Below are 25,932 nucleotides of genomic sequence, written 5' to 3'. Positions count from 1 at the left end.
GACTGACTAAATTCACTCAGCATAATGCCCTCCAGATTTCTTCATGCTGCATTTCATGGCTTCATAGCTGTTCTTTATCACTGTGTAAATATACCATAATTTGTTTATCCATTCGTCCCCTGATGGGCACATAGGTTGTTTCCACCTTTTTGCAATCATGAACAGTGCTGCAATGAACATGGGTGTGCATATATCTATTTGAGTGAAGGTTCTTATTTCTCTAGGATATATTCCAAGGAGCGAGATTGCTAGATTGTATGGTACTTCTATTTCCAGCTTTTTAAGGAAGTGCTAAATTGATTTCCAAAGTGGTTGTACCATTTTACATTCCCACCAACAATGTGTAAGTGTTCAAGTCTCTCCACAATTTCTCCAACATTTATTATTTTGTGTTTTTTGGATTAACGCTAGCCTTGTGGGATGAGATCGTATCTCACTGTAGTTTCGATTTGCGTTTCTCTAATGGCTAATGATCGTGAGCCACTTCCTCATGTGTCTGTAAGCCGCCTGAATGTTTTCTTTGGCAAAGTGCCTATTCATATCCTTTGCCCATTTTTTAATTGGGTTACTTGTCTTTTTTGTTGTTGAGGTCTTGCAATATCTTGTAGATTTTAGAGATAAGACGCTGATCAGATCTATTGTAGCCAAAAAATTTTTCCCAGTCTGTAGGTTGTCTTTTGACTCTTTTGATGAGCTTAAGTGTTTGGTTTTTAGGAGCTCCCAGTTATCTAGTTTCTCTTCTGGTGTTTGTGCATTGTTATTTATGGTTCGTATTCTGTTTATGCCATGTATTAGGGCTCCTAGCATTGTCCCTATTTTTTCTTCCATGATCCTTACTATTTTTGATTTTATATTTAGGTCTTTGATCCATTTTGAGTTAGTTTTTGTGCATGGTGTGAGGTATGGGTCCTGTTTCAGTTTTTTGCAGACGGATATCCAGTTATGCCAGCACCATTTGTTAAAGAGACTGTCTTTTCTCCCTATTAATGGACTTTGGGCCTTTGACAAATATCAGCTGCTCATAGGTGGATGAATTTATGTCTGGATTCTCAATTCTGTTCCATTGGTCTATGTATCTGTTGTTGTACCAGTACCAGGCTGTTTTGACTATTGTAGTGGTATAATAGGTTCTGAAATCAGGTAGTGTGAGGCCTCCCACTTTGTTTTTCTTGAGTAATGCTTTACTTATCCGGGGCCTCTTCCCTTTCCATATGAAGTTGGTGATTTGTTTCTCCATCTCATTAAAAAATGCTGTCGGAATTTGGATCCGGATTGCACTGTGTCTGTATATCACTACGGGTAGAACCAACACTTTCACAATGTTGAGTCTTCCCATCCATGAGCAAGGTATATTTTTCCACTTACGCAGGACTCCTTTGGTTTCTTGCAGTAGTGTCTTGTAGTTTTCATTGTATAGGTCTTTTACGTCTCTGGTTAGATTTTTTTCCTAAGTATTTCATCTTCTTGGAGTCTATTGTACATTTGGTGATTTCCTCTTAGAAGTTTTCTTTGTTGGTGTAGAGGAATGCAACTAATTTTTTGTATGTTTATCTTGTATCCTGATAACTTTGCCAAAATCTTCTATTAGTTCTAGTAGTTTTCTTGTGGATTCTTTGGGGTTTTCTGTGTATATGGCCATATCATCTGCAAACAGAGATACTTTTACTTCCTCCCTACCAATCTGGACGCCCTTTATTTCTTTTTCTAGCCTAATTAGTCTAGTCAGGACCTCCAGCACAATGTTGAATAAGACTGGTGATAAAGGGCATCCTTGTCTGGTTCCCATTCTCAAGGGGAATGCTTTCAAACTCGCTCCATTTAGGATGATGTTGGCTGTTGGCTTTGTATAAATGCCCTTAATTATGTTGAGGAATTTCCCTTCGTCCTATTTTGTTGAGTTTTTTTAATCATGAATGGGTGTTGGACTTCGTCAAATGCCTTTTCTGTACTTATTGATAAGATCATGTGGTTCTTGTGTTTTGTTTATGTGATGGATTACAGTGATTGTTTTTCTAATGTTGAACCATCCCTGCAAGCTGGTATAAATCCTACTTCATCATGGTGAATTATTTTTTTGATATGTTGCTGAATTCTATTGGCTAGAATTTTGTTGAGGATTTTTACATCAATGTTCATGAGGGATATTGGTCTGTAATTTTCTTTTTTTGTGATGTCTTTATCTGGTTTTGGTATCAGGGTTATGTTGGCTTCATAGAATGAGTTTGGAAGTATTCTATCCTTTTCTATGCTCTGAAATACCTTTAGTGGCGGTGGTATTAACTCTTCTCTGAAAATTTGGTAGAACTCTCCAGTGAAACCATTCGGGCCAGGGCTTTTTTTTTGGGGGGGGGGGGGGGGTGGGTTTAATTACCTTTTCATTCTCTTCTTTTGTTATGGGTTTATTTAGTTGTTCTACCTCCGTTTGTGCAAGTTTAGGTAGGTAGTGAGTTTCTAGAAATTTGACCATTTCTTCTAGGTTTTCAAATTTGTTAGAGTAGTATTTTTCATAGTATTCTGTTATGATTCTTTTAATTTCAGTTGGGTCTGTTGTGATATCACCCATATCATTTCTTATATGGGTTATTTGCTTCCTCTCCTGGTTTTCTTTCTTCAGCCTGGCCAATGGTTTATCGATATTACTGATCTTTCCAAAGAACCAGCTTTTGGTCTTGTTAACTCTTTCAATTGTTTTTCTATTCTCTATTTCATTTAATTCTGCTCTAACTCTTATTATTTCCTTTCTTCTGGCACCCAAGGGTTTCTTCTGCTCTCTCTTTCTACTTGTTCCAGTTTTAGGGTTAATGCTTTGATTTTGGACCTTTCTTCTTTTTGGATGTGAGCATTTATTGCTACAAACTGACCTCTGAGCAATGCTTTTGCTGTGTCCCAAAGGTTCTGGCAGGATGTGTTTTCATTATCATTTGATTCTATGAATTTCTTTATTCCATCCTTCATTTCTTCTATAACCCAGTAGTTTTTGAGCAAGGTGTTGTTCCGTTTCCATGTGTTTGATTTTTTTTCCTTGCTTTTTCTGTTACTGATATCTACTTTTATGGCTTTATGGTCAGAAAAGATGCTTTGTAATATTTCGATGCTTTGGATTTTGTTAAGGCTTGCTTTATGGCCTAATATGTGGTGTATTCTGGAGAATGTTCCATGTGCGTTGGAAAAGAAAGTATACTTGGCTGCTGCTGGGTGGAATGTTCTGTATATGTCCATGAGATCAAGTTGGTTGACTACTGCATTTAGATCTTCCGTGTCTTTACTGAGCTTCTTTCTGGATGTTCTGTCCTTCACCAAAAGTGGTGTGTTGAAGTCTCCTACTATTATTGCGGAGCTATCTCTCTTTTCATTGCTGTTAGAGTTTATGTATTTTTGAGGCCTGTAGTTGGGTGCGTAAATATTTACTATAGTTATGTCCTCCTGGTGTATTGATTCTTTAATCATTATATAAGTGTCCTTCATTATCCTTTGTGATGGATTTTACTTTAAAGTCTATTTTGTCAGAGATTAATATTGTGGCATGGCATTTTCTTATTGTTGGTTTTGCTTACAGGCTGTGAACTCTGTTTCAGATATTTAAATCTTCTAACTGCTACACATATTAGCTTGTTTTAGTTAGTTGGGTGGTGTGGTAAACAGTCTCTAAAGATGGCCATCATCAATTTTCCCTCCCTGGGAACATGCTGCTCCACTCATCAGCAGGTGGACAATGCGGCAGACATGATGCTATGTCAGTATCGGCGCTAGTCTTGAAGAGGCAAGAGAGCTTTTGCTTCAGCTCAGGGAAGCCAATCACCTCTAAAAAGAAGCTCAGTCTAGACGCTGAGAGGCCATGGGAGGAGCAGCGAGATGCACACATGGAGTGAAGAATTCTTGGACCTTCCAGCCTAGCCCAGCTTAGCCCAGCTCCCAGCTGAATTTGAATGCAACAGAGTGAGTGACTAGCAGACGCCATGTGGAGCAGAAGAACTGCCCAGCTGAATCCTGCCTAAATTCCTGACACAGTGAATTGTGAGAAATAATAAATCTTTGTCGCAAGTCACTAAGTTCTGGGGTGTCCGCTTCATAGCAACAGACAACAGAAACTGGGGAAATAAAAAGTATTCTAAACAATAATAATCATGTGGGAATGTCCCAAAGAGAAGACATAACAGTGATGAGTTAAAGGCCAACGATAGTACAAAAGTCAATGAGAAGAATTTAGAATTAAGGAAGAAAATGCCAATACCAGCTAGGATTTTGCTTACTTGCGTTGGTTCTGATTGTTCATTTTCCTAAATACTTGCTAAAATCATTACTCTCAATGTCCCCAAGTTGCTGAAACCCTGTCAGAATGTCTATTCTATTCAAGTACCACTAATTCTTTTCCTTCAACAAATGCCATATTCTTTTAATCTTAGGTTACTTACTGTCCTATTCATCATAAAGAAAATGTATTGATTTATCTGGCCAGAATCTTTGTTTCTTTCACTTTTTTACTTCCCACAATTTCAAATTTTACTCAAAAAGCTACCATGTTTTGGGGATTCCATTCTCTTACACCAGTTTACTTTGGGAAAAAAAAAAAAAAGCATTTAACTTTGCCAGTAAATTTAAGTTCAAATGAGATCAAACCAAGAAGATTTATAAAAAACCAAAAACTTGAACTATCCCTTGAAGTAAGGACTACATTTTATACTTATGTGTAAACTACACAGTTCCTAATGTTTGTACATATTACATACTTAATACTTGCTGTTCTAATGTTATTAAGGCACACGACTGAAGAAAATTAGGGCTTCACAGTAATTCCACAACTTCTTTATATACTTTCCAACATATAATGTATTACGTTCTAAATTAGGTACTCAAAGAAATGAACTCTTAATTACTTATATTTCGTATATCTAATCAAGTATCAAGTCCTCTTGTTAATTTTTTCATCTAAATAATTCTATTAATCACGCTCTTGTCCCCATTCCTTATGCCATGATCCTAGATCAAGCCGTCATCACCTCTCTTCTATTCTGCAGTAACCTCCTTGGCAGAGCCCTAGTGGCACAGTGGTTAAGGGCTTGGCTGCTAATCGAAGGTCGAGGGTTCTAACCCAGCAGCCAGTCCAAAGGACAAAGATGTGTCAGTCGGCTTACATAAAGACTTACAGCCTTGGAAATCCTACGGGACAGTTTTACTCTGTCTTATTGGGTCGCTAAGAGTCAGAATTGACTCAACTACAACAGGTTTAGTTGGGTTTTTAACCTCCTTAGCAGGCTCTTGTTTCCCTCCTGGTATTCCTGCCTTGGCATCCTTCCTACTATATTCTATTCTTCACTCATCCATCAAAATTAATTACTCCAGCTGCCCAGAACCCTTCAAAAACCAAATGGTACTACGTCTCTCTTACTTTTTTCTAAGTTGAACCTTCTCAGTTCCTTTTATCATTCCTCAGATAATACTTCACTGGGCTCGCTATCTTGGTAACACCCTTCGTTTGAAGGAAATCAAATATGATGATGTCCTGATTAAAATATGATAACTAAAATTAAATACACTACTCAAAATAAGATTTGAAAATACAGACCAGAATTAGACTTATTTTCTACGATTAGATAGCTACTGGAAATCATGGGAAATGAGTTGTAGTCACAGCTAGTTTGTGGTTGAGCAAAAACTAGAATCGCACCCCCTGAATCCAAGTTCGTGGCTCTGTTCCAAACCCACTTTGTCTTATGGGACACACACAAAGCATATATATAGAAAAACAAAAAAAAAATATATATAAATAGCATAAATTTGTATCTTAAGTGTAGACTGCATATATTATTGACCATGACAATCCGGAGTTCTTGGGGGGTGGGAATATTTGGAGTTAACTCACAAAATGTAAGGATGTTTTTAATGCTTAACTCTTTTTTTTTTTTTAATAGAAAGTTCAAAATGTTCCTAGATTTTCTTTCTTTAACATAATATACTCAAAAAAAAATTTAACCTTCTCTTTATGAGTCAGAAACATCACAAACATGTTACTGAGATGTACTAAAGATAGGGTTTCAGAGGCAGATGTGAACAGGAAGGAGTGTGTACTATAATGAATGGTAGTGGCCCTGAACTTACTCTCTTGGAGGTAATTCTTTTAAATGAGACATGAAACACAGACCACTGCATAATATTAAGGTATTTAATCAACAGTCCAAGTACCATCTCCTAAGTGGTTAGTCACTCTTAAGAATGATCATTTCCTTTGTTTCATTTTACTCTTAACCATCACCAAACCAAAAACCAAACCCACTGCTGTTGATTCTGACTCACAGCAACCCTTAATATGACTTCTTACCTCTAGTACTTTTACCATTCTCAATTTCTGATACAGAAATGTGTTGCATAAAAATATTTTCACTAAAAGGTATTATAATGAAAGTCACTTATAGTGAAAACATTACCTTAGAAGATTGATGAGACTTGTTTCTGTTTATACATTTTTATAATAGGCATAAATTGGCCAATAGCTTTTCTAGCTATTTAAATCAATCAGGTAAAATGTTATACAAATTAACTGAAACCACACTGCTATATCTTGATTACAAATGTCAAATTAACTAAAGTAACATAAAATGACAAAGATCAAAGTCAGTTTTTGCTGTGAAGATGACCTGTGAAAAGACAGATTTAATACACACAAATATCATAATTAACAAAAGCATGTGGCCAGACAAAAAGCATATGGTTCTTGCTTTGAGTTTTATATTTTAGAAAATAAAATAATTAAAAAACACTTACTCTTTGTTGCTTGTAGTGCTTAAACATTCTAATGCAGTGTTCAATGATAAATAGCAAGTAAATGCCTCCTAGAGCAACAAGTCCTTTCAATACAGCATCATATTCTTCCAAAAACTTCTTAGATTCATGCCCATGAGAATGTCCATGCCCATGTGCATGTTGATGACTGTGATCATGTCCACCCTGAGACTATTAACAAGAAGGAAATATTTTAAACATGTAATTGAAATTATATTTAAAATTTGCAATTATAATCTCCTGGAGGACACAAGAAAAGTACCTTTTAATTTCTTAAGGGCTTTCCTAAATACTGTCCCATTTAAAGATAAGTAGTCTTCCATTTTATTTGCTTTATTCAGTGGCCTGGAAAGTACAATATTCCATAATAACTCTAAAACAATGACCACAAACGCCTACAGAGTTAAGATACATACAACTGGGAGTGATAGGTCCTTTGTAAATTGGAATGAATATGACACACTTAAATGCCTAAGATTTAGTAAAAATAAAACAAAACATACGAACTAATTCACCAGTAGGTTATTACTTGTGACTCCTTGTAATCTGACTCCACATTTTTATAAGATCCTTCTTATAAATTACTTCAAGGTGGTGATGAGATGCTACCTCTACATATATTGTGGACATTAGCAAGAACCAAAAAAAACCAAACCCATTGCTGTCAAGTCGATTCCGATTCATAGCCACCCTATAGGACAGGGTAGAACTGCCCCATAGGTTTCCAAGGAGCGGCTGGTGGATTCAAACTGCCAACCTTTTGGTTAGCAGCCGTAGCTCTTAACCACTGCGCCACCAGGGCTCATCAGCAAGAGTGCATCCTTAAATATGTGTGTAATTTTCTATATTTTAAAGCTTTAACAAAAATAAATACACAGGAAATAAAGCAAAATTTTAACACTGTCAACATTAAAGTTTCACAATATTAACATTACATTAAAGTTTCACAATATTAACATTAGAGAACTAGACTTAAGTACTATTTTTCTTCCTTGCAAGATTTATTTGAATTCCTTCCCTATTTGCTAATGGCCAACAGAAGCAGTTTCTAAACTTCTCGAAGGTGTTAAGAAGAGTCAAAGAGGTAAGGGCTATGTTAAACTAATCCTTCTTAAGCAAACGTAAGTTAAACAGGACTTAAACACTGTTCCCACTTCAACTGCTCTTATCACGCCCAGTTCCTAAAGAGACTGTTGCTGTTCCTGATGACCGGGTGAAAAGGGTAACGGGTGGAAGAAAGGAGGAAATGAGTAAAAATTAATATCATGGTCTTAAGATCCATTAATCAATTCATTTAAAAAAAAAAAAAAAGGTAATGCCACATACATTGTTTTAGATACTAGATCTAGGATCTCAACCAAGTGTGTAGAAGGGGTACACACAGCACTCAAATATAATCCTGTCTCCCAAACTCCAGAAGAGGGGAGGTAATAATATAAAAAAAAAAAAAGTCAATACCAAAATTTTATATGTGGAAAGAAAAAAGTCCTGTTGTTTTTATAATGTAAAGTAAAAATAGCAACACTAGACCAAGTATTGTTGGCTGTAAGAGGCAGGTTTTAATAGGTCGATAAACACGGCACTAGGAGTAGGGGCTTGGGATCATATCATCAGAAGTGTCCCCAAGGAGAAGAAAATAAGTAGCATGCAGGTGAAAAGATACATGCCCCCATGTAAAAAGAGATAAAGCCTAAAATACTTAATTGAGTTGTATCTGCCTCTTCCTGCTTAAATAAAGATGTCTGTGGCATATTGGCTATATGCACAATCATTACAAGACTTCTCATACATTTCTTCTAAAGGCTTTCTTGATACACCATACAGGTAAAGAGACATACTACTCATTGACTTTTAAGTATTCATTTTCAGAACTGCTGATATAGCAAATTTTATCCAATGAGCATTTTTAAAGACTGGTACTAATCAGTCTTTGGTATTATTTAAGAACCTAATGATTCAATTGATTAAAAAAAACACTGCTATTAAAACTGTGAAGATGGAAAAAAAATTACTTCATTCTATTAAGTAGATCAACACAAATACTAGATTAGTGTGTTACGGCTTGCTAATGAATGCTTTTACTTAATATTTTCATTTTTAATTTTTTTAAGATTAAAAAGATTTCTTACATGGGGCAGTAGATGAAGAAGGGCATCTCCACTCATTGTTCCTACAGCTAGCGCAACAAGGAATGTGAGAAGGAATTTGAAGCATCCTTGGTTAATGATGGGAACCAAGATCACGCCTAACAAGGAAAGCAGGCTAATGACAGTGATAGAAATGATACCACAAATCCATGCTGTAGGAAAGAAATTGTCAACATTAGTATGACAATACAAACAAAAAAAAAACTCCAAAGAAGAATAAACAAAAGATAAATGAGTCCTGGAAGGCAGATATATCTTACCCCGACCATGCTTTTAAGAAGCCTTATATTATGGCTTTGCTGTTTAAAGCAAAACAAAATCCCGTAACATAACTTGACCATTTAAAAAAAGAACCACGCAACTCAGACCAATTATGAATAGTACCTTCAGGCTCACCATATTAGGAACAGTGACTTAAAATGACTTCAGGCTGTGATTCACTGTTAATATCTAGACTGTAAATAATTTTTTCCCAATGTCCAAAGGCAGTCACACCAATAGAACTGTTTAAAAGAATGTAATTATAAGTCTCCTGCTAGTATTAAAGGAGCACAAGTGTCTAATGCATTGTCATCTTTGTAAAACTTTCTAATACAAAGTTAAGAAATTTAACACATCAGCCCAAAATGGAAGTATATGCACCAGGGAATAACTAAAAAGTCTTATTACTGATAGCTTCACTGTGTTCATTTTTTATCTTACAAGGATAATTTACTCCTGTTTACCTTGGTATCTTCTCTTCCATACCCAGTTCTCCAAGTTCCCTCTCCTCCAATTTGACCTTCTATATAATCTACCATTTATAACTATAACTGGTTCAGAATATAAGAGAAATATTTTCACAGTATGGCTTGTGACAAACATAGTTATGGCAGGGAAGTGGAATTCTGAATGCATTTCTTTTTCCAGGAGGCCATTCATAAGGAGATAAGAGGTGTGGGGGGAGCACTTTTATTTAGAAGGTGGGGATTACTTTCTATTAATGGTCTAAAAATAGAAGTGTTTTTAGTTCAAAAAATCTTATAATACATATCTACAGAAAATTTCACTGGAGAGTGACAATTTTGTAAAGGCTTTAATCTAAAGTGCTATTTTTCTAGTCAAATCTGACAAAACTATAAATCTGCTAAAGAATTTTATATTAAGTCTTGTAATAAGAGAACAAAGAAAAAAATGCATCTGCCTATCAGGATAACTTGAACGTTTCAAAGACAAGCAGAAGTAAAGATAAGTAAGGATATGAAACTTAAATGATCCACTAAGTGCTCAACTTTATCAATAAAATTGTGTTTATCCAGTGGACATTTTAGTCACTACCTAAAAACATTAACACTATTACTAATTTCTCATTAGCTCACAGGGTGGAGGCAAGGGGAGCAGGGACGGACAAAGGACTTATAATTAAATGGGAAAAGTTGAAGTTAATAACAGAAGCATTACCAGAATATAAAATGTCTCTTAGAGAGTAATACACCCCTTTGGCTTTCCAATTATATTTTTCCTTAATTTGACAATAATCCAATCTAGAAGCAATCTACATCAAAGCAAACAACCTAAAAGCAACTTCAAATAAGAACTTAAAGAAAAACATGCACCGAGACTCTGAAAAGCCAATAACAAAACTCTCCTCTGTAGGAGAAAAAATAACTGTATATGCCCACTAATTTAAATATATGTGGACAGGATTCACCAGAACTACAGGTAAGACTCAAAATACGCAATATATACACAGTAAACAAATTTGATAACTTTTATTAGAAATTTTTTATTAATAGAATTATTTTGGCCAAAAATGCAACAAAATTAGTCACCAAAATTACCTAATATGTCTTTTTTTATTTTATTCTTATGCCACAAATGTCCAAGAAAATTCATATAACCAGGTTAAGATGGTGAATTAGAATCTGTATTAGCCAAAATCTAGTTGGGTAAATCTTATTAACCTGGTTTATTCTTTTTTCTAAGGTTATACTACATTCTACATTACAAAATATATCTTCATTTGTTTCTGGATTTGCCTAGTAAGACATTTACAATAGAAATTAAATTTCTGAATCTTAATATAGAAACAATACCATTAATTTGATACAACACACATTTGAGATAATAACTTCTACAATATACATTAACAAGCTAATAAAATATTAGCATTAGAATATGCTTTATAAATTTTTTAATTATGAAATGTAAGACCATATTAAAATAATATATACTACTCTTATAAGCATTATTATAAAAATCTAATCATTACAGAGTTAAGAGAAAATGTGATTCTATTCTCTAATAATTAAAACTAATATCTGAAAATAAACATTTATTCTAAGCAAGTATTTCCTTTCTAGGATTCTCATATATTAACTTCTGGTGAGAGTCTTAAATATGAAGAAGAGTCTAACAGAGTCTATGTAACTACAAACATTTTGCAATGTTCTGGGAAAATTATTCATAGTTTCAAATGACTTTTGGTCAATCAGCCAAAAATTAAGTCACTAAATGAGAAGTTAACCAAAATATAATTCAGTGAAAATCGGTATGTCATATGGTATGTATGAAAGGATCTATGAATTCATATGTACACATACAGGTACATATCACAATACGATACATTTCCAGGCACAATTTCTTATATATCAGCTGTGATAACCACACCCCTTGCTTGACCACTTGAGAAATGCTTTGAAGTCCACCTGATGATTAGAAAATCTTTGGCATTTGTGATATTTAACATCTGAAACTCAAAAATTACAAGAAAACAACATAATCCCAACAAAGGAGAAGAAAGCCTTACACAAATCAATCTAGGGTCACAGCAATGCCCAACTTCAGGGGACACCATTCCCACTGTATTTTTGAGAGTGTCATTTCCTTATAACACAATTTGAATGGTACCCCCTGGAGTTGTTCAATGAACTGGTATTACATGGAACTTGGAAAGCTGCCTTTTGAAAATGCGTTGAGAGTTATGTATACGTATGTTGGTGTGTGTTAAATGACTGATGTTTCTGGTTGATTGGTTATATGGTAAAAGTTGTCAACACACTGGTTATTGAACAACATAAAGTCAAGAATCAGAAAAGACTTTGCTCTTAGGTAAAAATTAAATAATCTTCGAAAGACTTTGAACGTCTTAGTAACTCTTTAAAAGTGTTTTTCCATTCCTTCAACAAAAGGAAATGGTGTGCTTGTTGTTAAAATATTTTGAAGGCCACCTTCAAAAGATTTTCAATTGATTTAAAAAAAAAAAAAAGTCCTAGGTCTATAGAGAATTCCCTTTCAACAGCATTTTTCTTTTTCTTTTTTTTTGTACATAAAACACAGAACACAATTTGGATTATTATAAACTAAAATAACCCATTGCCATCAAGCTGATTCTGACTCATAGTGACTCTACATGACAGAGTAAGAACTGCCCCATAGGGTTTCCAAGGAGTGGCTGGTAGATTCGAACTGCTGACTTTTTGGTTAGCAGTCGTAGCTCTTAACCAATGAGCCACCAGAGCCATTAGAATGTAGTCTAATTACTCCTTTGTGTAGACATTACCTTGATTGATAGAGTTGGAAATTATAAACATATTTTCAGAGATGCCAATTATTCTGCTCCTTTCAAAAAATAACTTTCTTAATTCCTTGCTTACTATTCAAACTGGGAACATACTAGCTACTGTCTCATTGTATATAGCTAGAAAGGACTTTAATAATCTACACCAGCATTTCCCAAACTGGGCTCATATAGTTCTATGAGATCTTAACGGTGGTATTCCAAAGAGGAAGGGAGGTGAGAGTTTAATAATCAAATACGTTTTGGTAATGCTAGGTTAAACATGTTCCTTTAGAGCCTGTAAGTTTAATGAAAAATGCGTATCTCTGAAAGGGGAACACAATATGCAGCATTTCTCTGACTTACTTCATCATGAAACCTCTTAGTATATATGAGCCAGTATCCTGCAGAACACAATCTGGAAAATGCTAATGAAGACCCAAGGTCCTACTACTTTACAGATTTGCTCACTGACACACAGAGATGTTAAATGTTAAAATGGCAAAGTCAAACAAACTACACCCAAAGTCCTCTAACTCTTCTTAATCCACCGTTTTCTCCACTAAATCACAGTAGTTTCAGAGAATTCTTGGCCAAGTGATTTATTTATCACTTATGTATTTACGTCATAGAGGTGGCTTCACAGAAAAGAGGATCTATGAGAAAAGTAAGTACAATTAAACATGAAAATAAGAATGAATATTAACTTTATTTAATTCAAGTGGCAATCAATGTTTCAAAATTTGAGCTAATTATTTAGGATAGAAGGAGTGTGGCAAAAGAATACTACAAACCAAATTTGTAACTATTAGACTATCCTTATTTATTCTTATTTCAATGCCACCTAAAAGTATCTATTAGTAAATTTAATTAAAAATATTTATTTCCTATCTAACATAAGTTATCTCTTAATTCTTGCCAGTGCCAAGAAATAAAAAGGGGGTAAAGAACTAGATTTTCTTTCTCAGATAAATCAGAAAATTTCCATTTATTTCCCATAGATTGCAACTTTTCCATAACAACTGCTTCATTAGCAAAACATCTCAACTCTACCCCTAAGGTTAAGTGCACGCTATTACAGATACATGTTTTCTTATCCTAAATTATTTATTGTTGAGTTTTTAACAATTTTAGCTTTCTAACAATAAAAATTTAAGTGATAGTGTAAATCTTGTTCAAGAAAACTACAATCCTTTTGACCTATGAGAAGAAACAGTCGTTTTGAATTCACTGTACTTGAAATGCTTTCTTGTACTATTAAATGCTTATTTTTAGAATTTATAAGTTATTTAAATTTAGGCTTACATAAATTGTACCATAATTTCTTAGGTGTAGTAAAGAATAATTCAGGTAGTAAAACTTTTGATTTCTAACCAAATTGTTGTTCTTTTTCAATCACAATTTTTTGGTGTGATGCAAAAAAAACGGGGGGTATCTTTTGTAAAACTTATACAGAACTAACAATACACAAACTATTAAATTCAACTAGTGAATGTTTTCTTTATTTGTACCCAAGATACCATACGCAATAAAAAAAAGCGCTAAATGTCTGAAACAAGCTTCACTTATTCTGCAAATTAGGTTGCTTAAAACGTTAAAAGGTCTTCAAGCTTAGTTATTCACCAACTCCCTTTCTCATTATCTAGAGAGAAAATGCATTCTTTTAAAAAGAACCGCTCATCTGTGGAAACTTTCTAATTAACTTGGTTCAAAGCATGTGCAAGATGGCAGTTTTCTACACTGTTTCAGCATTTTAATTGGCAGAAAATGCTTAGCAGCCTATTCACAACCCCCCTTGGTAATTAAGCTAGGGTCAACTCTGTTTCAAAGATTGGCTCATTTAGTCATAAACGATTTCTACTATACACAGTATATAGCATATTTGGTTTACTGCAGTCTTTGAACAAAGTTAATGAGGTAGTAGCTGTGTCACTATGGGAGATTTATATAGAACAAGTTAACCTTTCTTAATGGTGCAACAGTCATTAAAAATAACTACTTGCAGGGCATTCTCACTAACAATTATTAACATTTATCAGGAGATAATTAATTTAAGCTTCATTTCTGACAATGCTGATAACCACCTGCAAACAACTAATCAATATCTACTATTAGTAATGTATTTGTTTTCAAAGCAAGTACAATTTCCTCTAAGGCTTTTCTGATTGAATAGGCTGTTACTTTCAATGTTACTATAGTCAAGCATCTGTCAACATCTTCACTACAATATATGGATTATGGCAATACTGCAAAATTGACAACTCTAATTAAATAATCCACAGCTGATATCAAAACAAAGAACTAGAATTTCTTAGAAGCCTTAGGAAAACAAAAACAAAAACTATTAGTTTTAACTCTAGACGAGACAAACTTGTCAGTCTTTTTTTTCCTGTATGGAACAAATCTATTTTATTTTTAATTAAGTTAAAATAATCTCAGACCTAGCTACCCCTTTCTCCTGGCGCATGAGAATTCGTATTATAGGCACCTGACAAGGACTGTGCCTCTCAAGAGGTTTACTCATCTACAAAGAGCAGCGAGCATGAAGCCAGGAAAGAGGACTGATTTTATCTGCCCTAAGATCAGAATACAAACCTAGTGGATCCACTTTCTCTGCCTTTACTGATCTTCCTAGACTGAACTCAGCTTGTCTACCAGAAGATTATTCTTAGATTTTTGTTACAAACTAGTCAACATTTATATTAATAAACCCATTGTTGTCTAGTCGATTCCAATTCATAGCAACCCTATAGGATAGAGTAGAACTGCCCCCATAGGGTTTCCAAGGCTGTAAATCTTTACAGAGGCAGACTGCCATACCCTTCTCCCATGGGGCGGCTGATGGGTTCAAACTGCTGACCTTCTGGTTAGCAGCCAAGCACATAACCACTGCGCTATATTTACATCTCTCCCACTTTCCTGCCTGTGCCTGCATTATCTGTCAAATCACTATTAAATGTAACTCTCTTCATCTCTCTGCCACTTACAATCTAACAAAACACACTTAAGAACCTCTTTAGCAGGAAGTAGTAGAGCACAGTACTAGACCATAGTGGTTATGGTTATAGCCTTTAGATGGAGAATCAACCAACCAGTTGCTGTCCAATAGATTCTCACTCATGGTGATCCTATGTATGTCAGAGTAGAATTGTGCTCCATACTGTTTTCGGTGGCTTATTTTTTCAGAAGTAGTCGGCCAGGAGGAGTCCTGGTGGCACCGTGGTTAAGCACTCGGCTGCTAACCAAAAGGTCAGCAGTTCAAACCCACCCAGCCTTGCCACAGGAGAAAGATGTGGCACTTTGCTTCCATAAAGATTTACAGCTTTGGTAACCCTATGGGGCAGTTCTACTCTGTCCTACAGCGTTGCTATGAGTCAGAATCGACTTGAGGGTTTGGCTTGGTTTAGATCACCAGGCCTTTCTTCTAAGGCACCTTTGGGTGGACCCAAACTGCCAAACTTTTGGTTAGCAGTGGAGCATGTTAACTGTTTATAACACCCAGGGACTCCTGGATGGAGAATACCCTAGTTTGTATCACAGCCCTGCTCTTTGCCAGCTGTGTGACCTTGCACAATTTACTTAACTTCTCTAAGCCTCCCTTTCCTCACCAAATGGAAGTTAACAAAAGTGCCTATTTTGTGAGTTTAATAGATTAAATGAAATATTCTTATAAAAGTGCTTAATATAGCACCCAGCACATGGTAAGGTTAACAATAAATATAGGTTAGTGGATTACTTTATCTAAAGTTATTTTACTATTGCAGAGAAATTAAGCAGGAATAAAAATGCAGGTGCCTAGGAAACTTACTTTACTATGTACTAATAGCATTTCCTTTTATTTGTGTTCTTTCAAGATTTAAGGAGTATCTCTACTCCAAATAAAATGCTTATATACTAGAATTTTATATTCAGAAAAATATGGTTATCTCATTCCTTTACTTTGAATTTTTAAAAATTCTGTCCTTTCAATCCTTGGATTTGCCAGAATTCCGTTCTTAGTCCATATTCATACCTATCATTTTAGTCATTTTAATTACTATTTTCTAGTACCACTACTTCTTGGGCATATCAAATAAGTGTATTCATTATACTAAGTTCACGGTACTTCTATCATGGTTTCGCCCATGGTGAAGATGTTTTTGTTTTGAATCTATACCTTAAAAATCTCAATCATTCTAAGAATATTTTATTTTCAAAGGCTGATTGATATTTTCATATAATGATCTTCAAAGGCTCATTTTTAACAAGCGTCTTTCCTGGATTATAACTGAAAGCATTATAGAGTAATACTAAGCAATTTACTCATTCAGTCAATATATGAGTGCTTTTTTTAAATATTTTTTAAACTTTTTAAAAAAATTGTATTGCGGTAAAAAATATATAACAAATGGTGGAATATTTGGAAACACAGTGGTGATGGTTGCACTATATGATGACTGTAACCAATGTCACTGAATTGTACATGTAAAAAATGTTGAGTTGGCAAATGTTTTGTTACATACAGTTTTGTCACAATAAAACAATTTATATATATATATAACAAAAAAGGTGATATCGCAACCGTTTTTAAGTATATAATTCAGTACCATTACACTCACTGTGTTGTGCTACCGTTAGCACTATCCATTTCCAAACATTTTACATGACCTCGAACAGAAACTTAGTACCCCTTCAGCAATAACTCCCATTCCTTCCTGCCCCCTGGCACTAATGAACTTTTGTCTCTGTGCATTTGCCTAATCTAGATAGCTCATATAAATGGGATCATACAATATTTGTTCTCTTGCGTCTGACTTATTTCACTCACTGTTTTCAAGGTTCATCCGTGCCATAGCATGTATCAGAATTTTATTTTTCTTTAGGGTTAAATTATATTCCATTGTATGTATATATCACATTTTGTTTATCCATTCCTCTGATGATAGACATTTGGGTTGTTGTTTCCACCTTTTGGCTATTGTGAATAACGCTGCAATGAACATTGGTGTACATGTGAGTGCTTGCTTTTTGCTATGAAGTACTTTTATCCTAGGCATCAGGGATACTAAGACCCAATCATACCTTTAAGCAACTTGAAGTACAACAAAGAGATAAGTGATCCAATTATTACAGTTCTCCAATATCTCTACTAGAAGGAGGTATCCAGAGGGTGACAAGGAAGGGGACTTAATTAAGCCTAGGATGGTCAGTAAGCTATCCCAGAGGGATAATCCTTGAGCTGAATCTTTGAGGAATAATAGTAGTCAGCTAGGCAAAGAAGGACATTCTCAGCAATGGGCTTAGAATATGAAAAAGCAGAGAGAAATGAGAGAAAAAAGGTATAATCCATTAGTTAGTAGTTTGTTATGGCTAGAGTCAAGGAAGGAGAAAGAAACTGAATGGTGGGGGATAAGGATGGAAAGGTAAGCAGGTAAGGATCATACAATGGAATGCCTTGTGGGCCAAGTAAACAACTCTGAACTTTGAGACAATATAACATAATGAACAGTTTATTTTATATTGGAGCATATAAAGTATATTAGAAAAAAAATGTAACTAGCACATCACATCAAAACCATGTTCTCATGGATATTACTGCTTATAATGTAAAGGATAAAAAAATTAGAGATATAATGAAAATATTAAATACTGTACAGATATATGGAAAAAATCATAAAAGTAATACTACGTTTGGAAGACAAATTTGGAAGTTTGGATTTACTTTAGAAAGGAAGTATTGTAAGGCTATTTTGAGGAGGAAACATTCAGATCTCTTACTTACCTGATGCATGTATATTTGACTTATCTTCAGGAACCAGATTTTTATCCTTGTTTAAGTCTTCAACTAAAAGTCTGTCAAAATGTTCAATACAAAGTCTGCTGTCAATCTGATATAATAACGCAGGGCAAAGGCATGTAAATAGATCAGGTGAGATAGGAGAGCTGGCATCATGACCATAGTATTTTAACAACTGAGTGACATTCAAACACTGCAAAGAAATTAACAAAACAAATTAAGTATAAGAGTATCTTAAAGAAGATTATGCAGAAAAATAAATTACTGTTTAATAGAAAATATTTTAAATATTACTTGAAAATAATCTGTAATAACAAATATCTATTACAAATAAAACTTCTGATAGGAATTTATGACAAGGATATATTCAACTAGATTACCCAAGATTTTTTTTATGGATTTTAACCTTTTTTCCACTCCAATGCATGAGAAATAATGACTTTCTGCCACTCATAAGAATGATTCACAACTATATTCCCAAAGATTCTTACAGGGTGAGGAGAAAATTCATTTCCCTGGTCAGATTACAATGATCAATGATTTGAGATTCTTATTGGTGAAGTAGTGTTAAACAGACTTAGAGTACTTTAATAACTTTATATTCAAATAAACCATAATACAGCCATTTCCACTGTCTAAGACATCCCAAAAGAATATTATATTGGGAAATTCTAGCCCAGTGCTAGTTGAGACAGAAACAAAGCTGGCCATCCCGTGGAACTTTAAAAACAAAATAAAACAGGAAAAAAAATATGTGTGTATATATATATTTATATATATATATATGTGGGTTCTATCATACAGTAAAAATAAATATCTAAGTTAAGGCATAGGAGGCAGTGCTGCCCCTCTTCACACATGTCCACTCTGGTTAAATGTATGTTTTTTGACTTGTTTAGCTCACCACATGATTCTACCTAAGGCACCAAAACAATCAACCAAACAACTGAAAAAAAGAAGATTCCTCTCAGGTCTTAATTATCATGAGGTACTACCCTATCCAAAACAGAACGTTTCCAGAAATCATAAGAATTCCTAGTAGGCATTAGACTTGTGATGATACAAAATAAACAGGTCTTATAACGCAGACCAGACCCACAGGTCTGCTACAAAGAGTAAACATGAAAGATAATGTCCACTTATTATCAACAAAAGATTCTAGGTCATTATCTACAGTAATAAGTGAATGTATTCTTAAAAAGTACACTATGATTTTAATATAGAAATTAATATCAGTGTTTTAAAACTGCTAAAACCCAAATATCTGATGATTTATCCAGGAAAGAAATACAAAGATATTTACTTAGATGTAAAACATATCTCAATGAAAAAGAAAACAACAGGTGAGGTCATTTTCCACACTTGATGTTGAAGCAGGGTACAGAAGCCTGCCCACCTACTGCTTTCTATACATATAAACAACAAACATTCTGAATCAACGAAGTTTTCTAAACTTTAATTTTAAAAAAGTGTTAAAAATTAGAATAAACAAGAGCACTAATATGACTTTAATGAAACAAAAATAAATGTGTTTAAAGTGAATGATTAAAAAAAAAAATCAAGGAACCAATCAAGTACAAAAGTATCAGAAAGAGTATGAAAATTAAGAAGGAAAACAGGACCATCCCTCTACTGTCGGGGGTTTCCCATGATAGTGTCTTTCCCCTAAATCTGTCAAAGGCAGGGGAAAAGACTAACAATGTCAGCAACTAGCCCCTATCCTAAAGCGCCACAGGGAAAAAAGCTGACTAAATGTAAAACACCTGACACTGGAGCTAGAGCAATGACCACTCAATAATTAAGTCAATAAATTAATAATTATGAAAAAGAAACTGCTCTGGTCACTTCTCAAGAGCACAGGCTGTGGCAGTGGGGGTGGGGGGGTACAGGTGTCAATTTTCAAATATCTACAAACCAGCTAATGGTAATAAAGTGAAAACTAACTTGTGAAGTAAGTCATAAGATAAAAAAAAAAATACAATTAAAGACATCTGTTCTCTAACAACCTTTAAACATTTAAATTTGAGAAACTCAAATTTGAGAACATAAGAAGCAAACAATGTAAGCAAAATTCCAGACAAAATCTTTAATCTGATTTTGGTTCCTTAATGTATTTTGTTCAGGACTGTTGCCCAGAAATACGTTTAAATAACTATTCCACTGTTAACCCTCTCTTTACCTAAAATATTTCACAATTATTGAGAATTAAGGAGCAACTATCAGACATCTTTTTCTACCTACCTCATCATGTTGATGGTCATCTTCATTATGATCTTTGTGACTAGCAGCTGAATAAATTGCACTTTTTTTAACATGTGGTGCTTCTCGCTTTCTAGTATGTCGAAGTTCACCTTCATTATCAGGATCAAGATCTTGGTGTCCATGACCAGGATCATGACCATTATGTTCTGAAAGATGTGCATTAGAATGAACGGGGTTATGTACACAATCAGGTTTGTGGACCCGATTATGCTCATAGTGTTCACCCTGATCACAGTTAGGAGGAAAACCTGGTGTGATAACCTCAAAATTGTCATTACTTTTCTTTCCTTTTCTTCTCCTCTTCTGTTTCTGTGGCTTAACTTCACGTTGTTCCTGAGTTGTATTGGTCTCTGTTGATGGTTCATGGCTAGGCTCCCCACGCTCACCGTGAGTAATGGAATCATTATGAAAATGGCGAGTAGTGTTACGATCAAGGTGATGGTGTGAACGATGGTGATGACGTAAGCGACGATTATGGTCATGCGTATGTTTACCATCAGATTTTACAGATACTTCAATTGTCTCTTTCTCAGGATCACATTTATGATTTCTTTTTGTTGATATACTAGTCACAGTTTGATTTTCTGGATTTAAATGATTATGGGAATGCTGGTGGTTATGTGAGTGAAAATGTTTTCCCTCTTGAACTGCCAAAATATCTAAGTGAGAAACATGATCGTGGCCAAGATCCTCATGATTAATCTCAACTACTTTTATCTCTCCAAGGCCCAAGTTTGTTAAAAGTTTCTCCAGACCAAAAAAGGATAACCTCCCATTTTCACCATAACGGTAAAAAAGTTTTTCAATATAGCACTTTTTTTGATTTTCAGCATCCAGCACTGAATATTTGCTTGGCTCCGATTCTGTCATTCCACAATGGTGTCTGTGATGCTCTTCAGGACCATGGTCATGGTCTTCATGGCAATGGTTGCAATGATGGAAAATAAACGTCAGCAAACAAATGAGGCAAAATTTTGTGTGCATATGTACCTTCATTTCTATTTTTCCTAAAGGGATTAAAAAAGAGAGACAAGCAGTAATTTTATACTTAGACACATTCAAAATAATCAAATTCTACAGCAATTGCTATTCTACTAGGCAAATGCTATACCCAATTCTTTAATGGCTATGAATCATTCTTTCCTCTACCCATTCCGTATAAAAATGCCCCTTTTAACCTATCAAAATATGTACAGTTCTTTGATTAATATAAACTGTTCAAGACTCACCTACAAGACTATTCTCATCTCTTGTAAGTACAACACTAAACAGTCTATACATTTATATAGAAATTGCTGACTTCTTTACTAGCTGGTCCTTTACAGAAAAAATTTTGCTGGTCCTTGTATTTGAGGTCCTGGTCAGTGCAATGAAGGAGGAAAAAGTAAAATTTTGAAATGTATAAATAAGAAAGAAATAAAACTGTCATTATTCACAAATGACACAATTGGTCACTTGTTGTGTTGTAGCTGTTGTGTGCCATCGAGTTGATTCCAACTCGTAGTGACTCTGTAAGACAGAATAGAACTGCCTCACAGGGTTTCCAAGGCTGTTATCTTTACAGAGGCAGATTGCTACATCTTTCTCCGATGGAGGGGCTGGTGGGTTTGAACTGCTGACCTTTCAAATAGCAGCCAAGCGCTTAACCACTGCACAATGAGGGCTCAAAACAATCTATAAGAACTAATAAGTTATTTTAGTACGTTTGCTGGATATAAACCTAAAATCAACTACATTTCTATAAACCAGCAACAATTAGAAAATAAAATTAAAAAGCAATACAATTTAGAGTAGCAAATAGCTAAGAAAAAATCTAACAAAAGATGTGTAAGACCTTTATATAGAAAAGGATCACATATTATTGAGAGAAACATTTAAATAAATGGATGAATTTATCATGTTTATGATTCAAAGACTAATGTAAATTAATGTGACTTCTACCAAAGTTGAGCTATAGATTCAATGTAATCCCAACCAAAATCTCGAGTTTATTCTGTGAGAATTGATGAGCTATTTCTGATACTTATATGTAAATAAAAAGGGCTATCAAAAGACACGCGCATGAATATTCACAAAAGCATTATTCACGTAGCAGCTCACTACTGGGAAAAAAATATTCATCATTAGTAAAATGGATAAATAAAACAGAATAATCTCATAATGGAATACCACATAGGAATTTATATGGAAGAGCAAAAACCCAAAAATAACCAAGACAATTCAGAAATTAGCAAGGCAATAAATAACAAGACTTCTTTTTATAAAGTTAAATAAAATAACATACAACTGGCACAAGGATAGACAACAGACCAGTGGAGCAGAACAGAGTTCAGAACCAATAATATTGATTATAAAAAATGGTTCCTCCTCACACCACACACAAAAGTCAATTCCAAGAGGATTAAATACCTAAATGTGAAAAGCAAAACTTTCAACAAGTTTTAGAAGAATATACAGGAAAATATTATGACTTTAGGGTAGGAAATAATTTGTTGTAAAGACAGAGAAAGCACATGCCATAAAGAAAAATTTAGATTAATTAAATTCTTTAAAAAATTTTTCTACAAGAAAGGACACCATAAACAAAGCTTATGACAAGCCACACACTAGAAGATATTTGCAGTGTGTATATAAACAATGTATATAAAAGACCAGTATCCAGAATATACAAAACATGTATCAATAAAGAAAAGACTCCAAAAGACAACTACACAAAGGCCATAAAGAGGAAAGCTAACTGAGCAGCAACATATGATTACTAGTACTCTAGAAAATGCACATAGAGATAATTCACCAAGATACTAATATGAAAAAATTAACGTTTCACAATACCAAAACCCAAACCCGTTGCCGTCAAGTCGATCTGGATTCAGAGACCCTATATGACAGAGGAGAGCTGCCCCACAGGGTTTCTAAGGTGTGGCTGGTGATTTGAATTGCCTACCTTTTGGTTAGCAGCCGAGCTCTTAACCACTGCATCATCAGGGTTCCCTGACAATACCAGGTATTAGCAAAAAATCTAATATGGAGAAATAGAAAATATTTTACACTGCTAGAGGGAGTATATATTGGTACAGCTGTTTGGGGGTACAATCTGACAACATCTACCAAAGCTGCGGATGAACACACTCTACAGCCCCCAAATTCCACTCCTACCCTAGACCCTAGAGAAACACTTGCCCATAAGCACAGGAAAGAAGTTCAAGAATCCTTATTGCAGTAATGTTGAAATGTTTTTTGTTTTATAATGTGAACCACCTTGTAACACAATGTTTTTGGTTGCAAACAACAAAATACTCAACTAAAAGTTGTTAAAAGAGAAAAATTTCACATAAAAATAAGTCAGGAGAAATGGGTGGCTTCAAACAATTATATTATCAAAAACCCAAGTGCTTTCACGCTGAGATTTGTCACCTCAGGATCTCAAGGTAATGGCTGTTGCTACAACCATTCCACCTTTGACAACCATATCCAATACTAGAGGATTTATTTTCATGCCTCTCTGTTCAGCCAGGGAGAAAATTTTCCTTGGAGCTCCTCCCAGATTTCTCCTTATATATCTTTGATCAGGACTATACTACATGCTCATGCCAAAAACAACCACTAGTAAGGAAGAATTACCATGATCGGCTTAGACAAATCAACATTCATTCTCCTGAGGCTAGAAAGGAGTCACCTTTCCTTAGTATACGGAGGAATATCCATAGAACTTGGGTGGTCTAAAAGCAAGGTGAAAGGAAGTAAATGAGGAATGACAGTTAATTATGCAGCTGCTAGTGCCTGCCACAAACCTAAATGCCCATTAATGGAAGAATGGATAAAAAATAAGCAGTGTATTTATATAATTAGAGACTACACTACAGTTAGAAATATATGACTATGAAGGAACACATAAAAATATGCGCAAATCTCAGAAACATATAATGAAAAGAATAAATTGCAAAAAGATTCCTTATATCATTTGTATTTGCATATTTAAAAATATGCAAAACAATACCTTAGTTTTGGATACATAAACATAAAAAACCAAAAACCTGTTGCCGTCGATTCCAACTCAAAGCCACTCTATAGATAGCAAGAGTAAAAAAATAGATGGTAAATTATTCTGGAGGGTGGTTATCATCTCAGGAAGGCAATCAGATGGAGGGGGTATGTATATTTAACTGCATCTGCAGTATTTCTTTAGAGAAAAAAAAAAAGATCCGAGGCAAACGTGGCAAATGTTAAATATTAAAGCAGGATAATGGGATTCAGGTGTCTGTCATATTCTTTTATGTATTTTCCTGTACATTTGATATGATACCACATAACCTATTATCAGTAGTTTATCAAAGTGTGGTTGCCGTAGAAGCAGGAGCAGTAGAACCATCATCAGGATCTCCTGGGAACTTATTAGAAATGCAAATTATTGCAACCCACCCAGACCTACTCAATCAGAAACTCAGGGGTAGGGCCCAGCCATATCTTGAATGAACTCCTCCTACCGAGTGTGAGAAAAGCTAGCTAAAATACGAGCGCACTATACAAATAAATCATCAAACACTTCCATTTATTTAGAATATTTTTGTCAAATGTTATGATTACCTGAATAAACTAGGTTGAATTATCACATATGGCATATATGGGCTAAGAATTTTAAAATTATATATTTTTCTTACAAAATACATGTTGGTCTATAAATATATGTACATATATATTAATTCCAAAGCTACATTCAATTTGAGGTTTTGCTTTTTAATTCAAACAGATCAATTTCTTACATAGTCTCATGGATAATGTCACCATTTAAAATGTATCAATTTTATTTGTACATTAATGAAGATAATTGGAGCCCTGGTGGCACAGTGGTTAAGAGCTACGGCTGCTAACCAAAAGGTTGGCAGTTCGAATCCACCAGCCACCCCTTGGAAACCCTATGGGGCAGTTCTAGTCTGTCCTATAGGGTCGCTATGAGTGGCAATCAACTCGAAGGCAACAGGTATGGGTATAATGAAGACAAAAGGGCATCAGTGATTAATACCAATCACTATAAAGCAGAAAGTGGATACATAATCATATTCCCTTAGCTCCCAAATATTAGTTACAATCTTTGCAGTTACCTTAGTTTTCCACTAGAATATGCTAGTGAAAGGTGATAGTCACAGTGATTTTGTCCCATTCATCTGACATACAAATGTCTTGAAGTTTCTTTAGTGCACATTATCTCACTGTCAAATGAACGGGTATCAGTGGTGGAAAATGAAACACGCACACACACAACCACGGGGTCTATATGAGCTTTAAATTGTCATTTGTCTCTACTTTTTAATAGTACTCAGTTTGCTTGCTGCAAAGATTTCTGAATATCTTGAGTCCCATAATTATTTACATACAAAAGGGCATCCTCAGAATGTTAAGTATGTGAATGACATGACAGGTAATCTTAAACCTAT

General features: G+C 34.6%; 1 protein-coding gene across 4 annotated transcripts in view; it reads right to left on the bottom strand.

Moving 5' to 3' along the window:
* SLC39A10 (solute carrier family 39 member 10) overlaps positions 1 to 25,932 on the bottom strand; it is a 106,230-nt gene that overhangs the window by 18,892 nt on the left and 61,406 nt on the right. For 3 of the 4 annotated variants that reach the window (XM_023732920.1, XM_023732918.1, XM_023732921.1), the window contains exons 2-5: positions 20,480 to 21,507; positions 18,224 to 18,431; positions 8,907 to 9,076; positions 6,760 to 6,948 (exon numbers count right to left, since the gene is read on the bottom strand). In XM_023732920.1, coding sequence (XP_023588688.1) covers positions 6,760 to 6,948; positions 8,907 to 9,076; positions 18,224 to 18,431; positions 20,480 to 21,496 — 1,584 coding nt within the window. In that variant the 5' untranslated portion in view covers positions 21,497 to 21,507. Of the gene's footprint in view, positions 1 to 6,759; positions 6,949 to 8,906; positions 9,077 to 18,223; positions 18,432 to 20,479; positions 21,508 to 23,444; positions 25,424 to 25,932 lie in introns of those variants that run through there. The other variant, XM_023732919.1, reaches the window with a different exon arrangement.

This window comes from Trichechus manatus, unplaced genomic scaffold (assembly GCF_000243295.1).
Source record: "Trichechus manatus latirostris isolate Lorelei unplaced genomic scaffold, TriManLat1.0 scaffold00056, whole genome shotgun sequence".
NCBI lineage: Eukaryota > Metazoa > Chordata > Mammalia > Sirenia > Trichechidae > Trichechus > Trichechus manatus.
The sequence above is the reverse complement of the archived record's forward strand: the minus strand, read 5'-3'. Positions and strand labels throughout refer to the sequence as shown.